The sequence below is a fragment of the Drosophila serrata genome, unplaced genomic scaffold (assembly GCF_035046125.1).
Source record: "Drosophila serrata isolate PLE 108 unplaced genomic scaffold, ASM3504612v1 contig_376, whole genome shotgun sequence".
NCBI classification, from domain to species: Eukaryota; Metazoa; Arthropoda; class Insecta; order Diptera; family Drosophilidae; genus Drosophila; species Drosophila serrata.
Window position 1 is genome coordinate 81,173 of NW_028257274.1, and position 8,268 is coordinate 89,440.

Here is an 8,268-nt window from a genome sequence, read left to right on the forward strand (position 1 = left end):
TATAATCATGAGCGTGCGGTGTTCTCCCCAAAAATACTTGTGTAAAATGACTCGAAAAGCGGAGCTACAGGAGCCACTATTAGACAATCTAACAAAAGAAACAGGAAATCACGGTCCTTATTGGAATATTTACGTATATTTTGACCCACATTCAAATTTCAAAAAGTTTATGTCTACACTTTGTGCTTATCTATGGAATTAAGGCTTGGGTTTGGGATTTCATTGGGTGGTGGTGGCCCTCTCGGCAGCCCTTAAACCTAGCACATATTCTGGAGGACATTCAGTATATAGGCTCCGATATCCTCGTCCTGGTTGGTCCAGGATATCAAAATGGTCTTCTGCTTAGGATCCTTCTCGTCTTCCTCTATCTTGACCTCCACGGACTCGATAGTTATGGAGCCATTCTCCTGCATCGTCACCGTCCATCCGGCCAACTTCTCCTCAAGCAGAGTCCTTAATCGCTCGCTGGTTCGGACCATTGGCCCCGGGTCATCCATTTTGACCTTGGATGTGAATCGCATTACATGCCTGTTGATGCCGATCTCCTTGAGGGCATCGGTCAGGTTTTGCAGCATTATTCGATTATCCTTCATCACAAGGACGCCATGGATTAGCCGTCGTCGCTTGGGATCCGGCGGCTGGGCGTTGTAGCTGCGGGCCTCGGCTTTCAGCAGGGAAACTGAGGCATCTACGGGTATTTTGACAGGCGTGGAAATCACACAGGTTTCGCCATTAGCCGGCATATAGGTTTCCAAGTTGAACTCCTCCTTGATCTTGGAGCGCAGAAACTTCATTTTCTCCGCTTCGCCATGGACTAGCATCACATTTTTGGGCTCACAGTTCTGGATAAGCTGCATTATGCCTGAAAAGCGGGAAGAAATTTATCATTATATCAAGGACAGCAAGGGATTAGATAACCCTACCTTTGGCATCGGCATGCGCCGAGAAGCTCATGTACTCCACTGCCATTTTGACTTCAACCACTTGGCGATTCTCAAACTCCACCTTCTTGGCCCCTCCCAGGATCTTGTTGCCAACCGTACCTTGGACACAGTAGCCGGGCATAATCACCATGTTGTTCTCGTTTGGCGCCCACTTCTTGAAGATCTGCAGCGATAGGCCGGCGTGCAGCATTCCCGGGGTTGCGAATACCACCATGGCACCGGGATTGTCAATGTAGGCCTTGTCGAAGGGCTTGATGTGCTTGAAATCGAACATGTTGCGGTGGACGAAGGTCTTGCGAATCTTCTGGTTCGTCCATGTGATAAACATTTTGTAGTAGGTGTTGGCCTTCTCCGTAAGGCCCAGAGCGAAGTAGATAGGGTACTTAAGGTTCATGCGGTCCCAGTAGGTCTCCAGCAGAATGCAGAGCTCCTGAGCGCGACCCAAAGCGAAGACGGGAATCAACACTTTGCCGCCCTTCGCCACGCATTCGTGAACCTTTTTGAGGAAGTCGCGCTCTCTGCATCGTTTCGAATCCCTAATGGTAGTAGCGTAGGTACTCTCAGAGATCAGCAGGTCCGGCCGACATTTGTCGATCCAGGCGGCCCCGAGATGTCTGTCTGGCGTCATGTTGTAGTCACCCGTATAGACGACGCTTTGCGAGCCAACCTTTATCCAGAACATGGCGGCACCGAGGACATGGCCAGCGTAGTATGCCTTGATCTCCAGATCCGTGTCCACCATCATACTCTGGTGTAGGGTCACTGGTATCACCTTCTTCATGCAGTCCTTGATCATTTGCGTTGTGAAGAAGTTCGACTCGCCCTTTCGTTCTACGGCAACTTTTCGCATGTCTTCCAGCAGGATCGGAGCTATGGCCTTGGTCGGGTGCGTCATATAGATGGGCCCTGTGTAGCCCACAATCTCTGACATGTAGGGCAAGGCGCCGCAGTGATCTGAATGCACGCAATTGATAAAGAAGCGATTAGAGCGCGCCGCCGGTTCACCAGATAAGGAACACCGCCCCAAAAGACCAAATACTTACCCAGGTGGAAGTGGGAGATGATCACACAGTCGATATGGCTGGTAATTGGACCCTCCGGCACAATGTACGAGAAGTCCGGAAAACGGCGCTCATCATTATAGCCCATATGCATGCCGCAGTCGAGCATTATGTTCTTACCGCCCATTGAGAGCAGCAGGCAGCTGCGGCCCACATCCTGGCCGGCGCCCAGCGGCGTTATTTTGATGTCCGGCATTTCGAGAGCGCCACCTTTTTAGTTTTTGGCTGCGAAACCTGCAACTTGTTGCGCCGAAAGATGAAATTGCCGAAAAAATTGCAACAGTGATTTTTGTAAACAGCAAGGGCGATGGAGTGGCGTTGCCACACTGCCGGTACCTGGAAGATGCAGGAGTGTGGCAACTTTACCAATGGAGTGCTCTGAAAATCCCATGAAATATATTAAAGTTTTACTTAAATATAAATATTTAAATTTTTCATTGTTTCATTTTTTCTCTGAATATATTAGCTTAGCAAAGGAATTTTTAAATTTATAGCTTTCTAAATTGTGATCTTTTTTCAAAATAGCCACATTTTCCTTGAGCGGTGTATTCCAGAACGTCTTTCGCATTACGATGCCGCGCCGCAACGGTCATACTGAACAGAAAGAAAAACAACATTACAGCGTATCCTTATCAAATCGCGGTTTTGGCACTGTGTTGGCTCTCCTTGGGGAATAATTGCAACTGCTGGCAGGATGCCCGACTCCCTGGAGGACACCTCCACCATCTCGCTACGGATCTGCCTGGAGGGACATGCGAATGCCTTGGCGCTGAACAAGGATAACACACAGATAGCGGTGGCCGGAAGGAGCTGTAAGAATGGAGTATTTCATGTTATTCCCAAGGCTACAGTACAACTAATACCAAATCTCTGCTCAAACAGTACTCAAGGTCTATTCCATCAACAATCATGGCTTCACGGAATCATGCAATATGCGCGGCGGCAAGAACCAGAATCTTAGCTACTCCTCCAACGACGTGGCCTGGTCCACTCTGGATAGCAATCTGCTGGCCACAGCGGCCACCAATGGTGTGGTTTCCGTGTGGGATCTGTCCAAGTTCGGCAGGCAGAAGCAGTTGCTCGTCTACAACGAACACGAACGTACCGCACACACCGTGACCTTCCACAGTAGCGAGCCCAACATCTTAATCTCTGGCTCCCAGGACGGCACCATCAAGTGCTTCGACATACGGTCGGACAAGTCTGTGAACACCTACTTCAGCAACTCGGAGTCGGTGCGTGATGTCAAGTTCAGTCCGCACACGCAGAACATATTTTCCGCTGTCTCAGAGAACGGAACCGTCCAATTGTGGGACATGCGCAAGTGGGACAAGTGCATGGTCCAGTTTACAGCGCACTACGGGCCCGTCTACACCTGCGACTGGCATCCCACGCGCAACTGGCTGGCCACCGGCAGTCGGGACAAGCAAATCAAGGTGTGGAATATGGACGGGCGGCCAGGACTGGAGCACACCATCCACACAATTGCAGTGGTCGGACGGGTGAAGTGGCGTCCAGAGAGAACGTAAGATTCATACTATAACTCAAGATTTTACAGTCCAATTAACTCGGAATCCTGTTTGTAATCCTCTGTAGCTATCACATTGCTAGCTGCGCCCTTGTGGTGGACTACAGTGTCCATGTGTGGGACATCCGAAGACCCTACATACCCTTTGCCTCCTTCAACGAGCACACCAACGTGACCACTGGCATCGCGTGGCAGGGTAGCGACTCGCACTGCCTTCTCTCCACCAGCAAGGACTCCACCATCTATAAGCATGCCTTCAAGGATGCCACTAGGCCAGCCCTGAAGGCAAATGCCCAGGGAGCCAGCCAGGGGCGATTCGGAGACATCTCCTTTGCCAACAAAATCAAGGAGTACGCTCCCAAGGCCAGTGGGGCCTCCAATACCAAAACCACCAGCTTTATGTAATTTCTGGATAATATTTAAAGTGTTTAATTTAAGTAACAACTATTGATGACCGTTTCAGAAGTCGCCGGAAAGCGAATGTGGCTGGAAGTATTCAGTTCCATTTGGACCATTCCAAGATGTACAAATTTATGCTCAACGATACGGTGGGATTCTTACATTTAAATCATAACACAACTTATGCTAACTTATCTCGTTTTTTCTTAGATTTCTGGTTATCCGCTGAGTGAGTCCGAATCGAGACCCACGCAGGAACACGAAAGCTTTATAGGTTGCGCCAGGGAACTGATTATCAGTGGCAGGAAGTTGTCTGAGCTCTGTGAGCATAATGCAGAGGTTTCTAAGAAATATGGCAAGCATAATGTGAGTAATATAAACCATTATGAATCCTTTTAATATGCTGACTCAAATGTATTCCATCAGGCCACCACATTGTGGAACTTTATCAAGCTCTTCTATGGTAGCAATCACTTTGAGCCGCCCTTCGAACACCGCTCCTCCTTCTCGAATCAAAAGAATCCCATGAACTCTCGGCGCGCCACTCAAGTGGCCAGCGATAGGCCGCAGCAGCGCAGTGATCTTGGCCAGGATCTCAATGGGAACACTCAGGAGACGGCACACGAGACCGCCGCGGCGAATGTGGATGATGATGCGCTGAGCGACAGCGGAGTAGAGCATCCACCAACTAGTTCTGTGATTCTCTCCGAGACACAAATCATCAGCGAGATAACGTTCGACAACTTTGAGCTGCTGCGCAATGGTTTTATTTATGTGGGACCCACGGAATGTGCCAAAGCATTGGCATTTCCTGCCCTGCATCACGATGTCCAGGCAGCGCGGCCGCCGCTGGATCTCAAGGCTTCCGATCATGAGAAGTCGCCTGTAGGTTTCGAATACATTTTGTTGAGTTTTTCGAAGTATTTAATGATTTTTGATTATTTTTACAGCCTCCCCATATTCCTACTGTGCTAAAGGTCAGCCATGTGCCACCCATTCCGATGTGGGAACCGCACAAATTTGTGACCGATGCCTTGATGCTAATGAACGATGTGGGCGATGTGCAAACCGCTTTGACAGTGCTCATTTCACTAGGAGAAGCTCGCAAATTCCTGCTCATTGAGGATACATTGGTGGTAAGTAAATGATACTTCACAAAATAAGTCTCTTATCTAATTTTTTGATTTTTCTACTTAAGGAACACTGGTTCCACACATACGTGGACCAACTGCATCGATATGAATTGTGGAACGAGGCCTGCGAGGTGATCAACCGCTCCTGGCTGCGCTCTGTGCAGCAGCTCAATCAGCACTCCACAGCGATGCACACCAACTGCGGCGAATGCGGACGCCCCATGGGCGGCAAGGTAGGTTGGTACTGTGACAAGTGCAAGTCAATGCAGTCGGCCAAGTGCTGTGTGTGCGGCCTGATTGTCCGCGGGGTGTATGCCTGGTGCCAGGGCTGCTCCCACGGCGGTCACATCGAGCACCTGCAGAAGTACTTTGCCAAGCACTCCAAATGTCCCAAGTGCGGACATCTGTGTGCGTACTCATGAGACGCGGAGGAGGCTGAGTTCCCTCAGCTCCTTCATGCCAATTAAGTTCTCTGTATATAGCTCTATAAGTACCTAAAGAGAAATCCTTCAGAACTATATATATTCTCGATGCAATTATTGACCTCTGGTATATAAACCGGAATTGCAACGTCTGTTCGAGTTCTACACTACGTTTTTACGCTTACTATTTTTGAAATAAAGTAATTTACAGATATTTCGATTTATAAAAATTAAAGTTTTTCACTAATGCACAATAGTTTTTTAAATGTTTTAGTATTTACATCAATAAAACTTCGTAATTTAATTTAATGTTTAATAAAAGTTGTTTGTTAAAAAGTGATGCAAAAACTAATTAAATCTTTTACCAGATAGTAATAACAATAATTCGTGATCAGTTTTATGGTTACTTTCGATTGTTTATTTATCAAATAAAATGCTACTTGATGAAGGTGCTTTTAAAAGGTAAGATTACAACTACCTTTGAGTTGAGAGTTTTGAGGCCGCACAATCAATCAGTAGCAGAAAGGGGAGAAAAAATTATAAAATTGAGAGTTCTGTAAGGATTATAAAAACAGAGAGAGCAACATAGGTTGCTGTTGCCTTTTAACTAAATAACTAATTGTATGTCCTCGGGGGCGAGTTGGAGTTGCCCCGCAAGGACACCACCGCCAGCCAGCGCTGTCCAAAAATCCAATTTCGCACTCAGCGCAATGGAATTTTGCCTATGCAAAGTATAATTTACATTATTCATTATTCAGTTTTGTAATGTCCTGCATTGCGCTTCGCGCAGTTTGTAGCTTTGAGTTAGGCTTGGGACCCACTCAAAGCTTGGACTTTGGAGCAGCGTTGGCGGCTAATTGTCAAGAGGCAAAATCGAGGCTCACAGTTTGGCAGGAGTCGCCCACTGTTCCACTGTTGCTGGTGCCGGCTGAGGTGGCATTTCGTTTGAGCGCTGGTCCCTCGTCATAGCGAATCGTCATGGAGTTGGAGTTGCCTGGGATTAGCACATAGCCCAGGGATTCGTAGAACTTGATCAGCTTGTCTTTGCAGTCGAGGGACATCTTGTAGCAGCCAAGTTCTTCGGCCAACAGAGAAACGGTGACCACGATTCTGGATGAAAATAGTCATTAAAGTTTGATCTGCAATATTTTGGAATATATATGGCTTACAGCTTGCCCAGTTGCTTGCCGCGATAGGTATCATTGACCACCACATCCTCCAGACGTCCACGCTAAGGAATTAAACATTTCTTAGTTAAACCTTTTAAGAAAATGGATTTATTCCTTAACTTACCACTGAACAATTGTGGATAAACTTGCGTTCAATCACCAAGGATGCAGCTCCTATAATCTCATTTTTGCGCGTATCCTCAATCACAGTGACAAAGTAATCCCCGCTAGCTTTCATCTGCGAGAAGCGGGCTGGATATGAATTTAATATAATTAATATACATAATTCCTTTAATTAAAGCAATATCTTTGAATTACTTAAAAACTGTGTGCGATTGACATTGCCCACATGCGTGAGTTGGGAGAGCAGCTGCAGGAAACCACGGTCATAGTCCGTATCCTTTAAGGGACGCACCTTCATCCATGGCTCGCCGGGATTGGCAGCCGATATGAAAGGCTTGAACTTGGCGGGGCTGCGATGAAAGTCAAGCTTTATCAGCAGACTGGGATCGTACAGATACGTTTCCTCCTGTAAGAGATAATGGGATTAATGAGATTAGAGCCAGTTTAAATAAAGGGAATATTAATTATTACGACAGATTGCAAACTAAAGCACAGGGAAAACATTACGATTATATATTAGGTTTATAAAAAAGTGAAGAAATTGTTGTTATTTCGATTTGGGATAGTTTTAGGCCTTGCTTAACTATACCGTATATTGCACCATATTCGCAACGGACTAAACACGTCAGCAATGGAGGTAAAACTGAATCGCAACTCAATCAACAGGCAAAAAGGTGGAGCCGGAGTTGTCGCGGTATCAGGAATGGTACTAGAACTGGTTTCTTGCAGCCCAACACTTTCGATTCGATGGCCACCGCCGACTTGACTGGTTTTGTTTCTTTTATATTATCTTATTTTCCATTTTTTTTTAGCATAAATTAAGCGGTACCAGCAAACCGGTAAGGTGCGTAAATAATTATAGTAGACGTAGTCCAGATATTGATTTTAGTTTGTTGTGGTTTTTAGCCAGGATTTAAAACGAGCGAAAACGTGAGCCCCAAGGTCGGTTGACTGAACTGCCACATGGTCACATCACGTTGGTTTCTTGATTCTTTTTATATATTTACATTGATTATGTCTTGTTGGCAGTGTTTATTTTTGTTTTCACTACCTAGAAATAACACTCACCATGTTTTTATCTAATGTCTGATAATGGTAATGAAGCACCGAACGTAAGCACTATAGCAACTATCTCCCGCGACGGAAGTTTTTCCGGCGTCTTTTATCGGTCGAAGTTGCGGAGCAGACTAAAAGCTGAAAGCGCACAAGCCGCGTTCCCAGAAAGCCGAGTGCTAATTGGCAGCCGTGGAGAGGTAAAAATACCTCTGGAAAAGGTATAAAAACTGCAATTTCAACGCTAAAATGACCCTGAAGGCTTGTCCGAAGTGAATGTAAACATTTTAACAGCTGATTTTCAAGAGAAAGGCTCGGCTAGAGAGGCATAGTGAGAGGGGAGAGAGCGAAAGAGAGCTAGAACAACCAGCTGTGAAATACAGTGTGTATTATTTACGTGAAACTTTTCCAAAGTGATATATTTTAAAGTTGTAAT

At 46.3% G+C, this 8,268-nt stretch overlaps 3 protein-coding genes across 5 annotated transcripts; 1 reads left to right on the top strand and 2 right to left on the bottom strand.

The window, feature by feature from the left end:
* Positions 1-117: 117 nt before the first annotated feature.
* On the bottom strand, positions 118-2,815 carry IntS11 (integrator complex subunit 11). The gene is made up of 3 exons (XM_020958988.2): positions 1,988-2,815; positions 924-1,898; positions 118-862 (listed from the first exon to the last, which is right to left on the bottom strand). Exons 1-3 carry the CDS (start codon positions 2,199-2,201, stop codon positions 258-260), a joined length of 1,794 nt encoding a protein of 597 aa, XP_020814647.1. The 5' UTR covers positions 2,202-2,815; the 3' UTR covers positions 118-257.
* Positions 2,562-5,871, top strand: Wdr24 (WD repeat domain 24). 2 transcript variants are annotated; one of them, XM_020958986.2, is made up of 8 exons: positions 2,562-2,817; positions 2,888-3,530; positions 3,602-3,934; positions 4,000-4,081; positions 4,143-4,298; positions 4,359-4,817; positions 4,883-5,068; positions 5,131-5,871. In XM_020958986.2, exons 1-8 carry the CDS (start codon positions 2,700-2,702, stop codon positions 5,485-5,487), a joined length of 2,334 nt encoding a protein of 777 aa, XP_020814645.1. In that variant the 5' UTR covers positions 2,562-2,699; the 3' UTR covers positions 5,488-5,871. The 2 variants fall into 2 exon arrangements, with proteins under 2 accessions (XP_020814645.1, XP_020814644.1); XM_020958985.2 differs by having other exon boundaries at positions 2,563-2,817; positions 3,997-4,081.
* An 11-nt stretch (positions 5,872-5,882) lies between these two features.
* On the bottom strand, positions 5,883-8,128 carry Gnpnat (glucosamine 6-phosphate N-acetyltransferase). 2 transcript variants are annotated; one of them, XM_086839451.1, is made up of 6 exons: positions 7,848-8,128; positions 6,975-7,185; positions 6,781-6,908; positions 6,657-6,718; positions 6,372-6,597; positions 5,883-5,965 (listed from the first exon to the last, which is right to left on the bottom strand). In XM_086839451.1, the coding sequence occupies exons 1-6, from the start codon at positions 7,848-7,850 to the stop codon at positions 5,924-5,926; spliced, it is 672 nt and encodes a 223-aa protein (XP_086695577.1). In that variant the 5' UTR covers positions 7,851-8,128; the 3' UTR covers positions 5,883-5,923. The 2 variants fall into 2 exon arrangements, with proteins under 2 accessions (XP_086695577.1, XP_020814661.1); XM_020959002.2 differs by having other exon boundaries at positions 5,883-6,041.
* Positions 8,129-8,268: the final 140 nt, after the last annotated feature.

What these genes read in the sequence shown, in the direction of transcription:
- IntS11 (XM_020958988.2), bottom strand. Translation starts at nt 2,201, where the DNA reads ATGCCGGACATCAAAATAACGCCGCTGGGCGCCGGCCAGGATGTGGGC. An exon ending in CATCTCCCACTTCCACCTGG is followed by an intron (nt 1,899 to 1,987) that starts GTAAGTATTTGG and finishes GCGTGCATTCAG; the next exon opens with ATCACTGCGGCGCCTTGCCC. An exon ending in GGCGCATGCCGATGCCAAAG is followed by an intron (nt 863 to 923) that starts GTAGGGTTATCT and finishes CCCGCTTTTCAG; the next exon opens with GCATAATGCAGCTTATCCAG.
- Wdr24 (XM_020958985.2), top strand. Translation starts at nt 2,700, where the DNA reads ATGCCCGACTCCCTGGAGGACACCTCCACCATCTCGCTACGGATCTGC. An exon ending in AGCGGTGGCCGGAAGGAGCT is followed by an intron (nt 2,818 to 2,887) that starts GTAAGAATGGAG and finishes CTGCTCAAACAG; the next exon opens with TACTCAAGGTCTATTCCATC. An exon ending in AGAAATATGGCAAGCATAAT is followed by an intron (nt 4,299 to 4,358) that starts GTGAGTAATATA and finishes GTATTCCATCAG; the next exon opens with GCCACCACATTGTGGAACTT.
- Gnpnat (XM_086839451.1), bottom strand. An exon ending in TTATCCACAATTGTTCAGTG is followed by an intron (nt 6,719 to 6,780) that starts GTAAGTTAAGGA and finishes TTAATTCCTTAG; the next exon opens with CGTGGACGTCTGGAGGATGT. An exon ending in GGCAAGCAACTGGGCAAGCT is followed by an intron (nt 6,598 to 6,656) that starts GTAAGCCATATA and finishes ATTTTCATCCAG; the next exon opens with AATCGTGGTCACCGTTTCTC.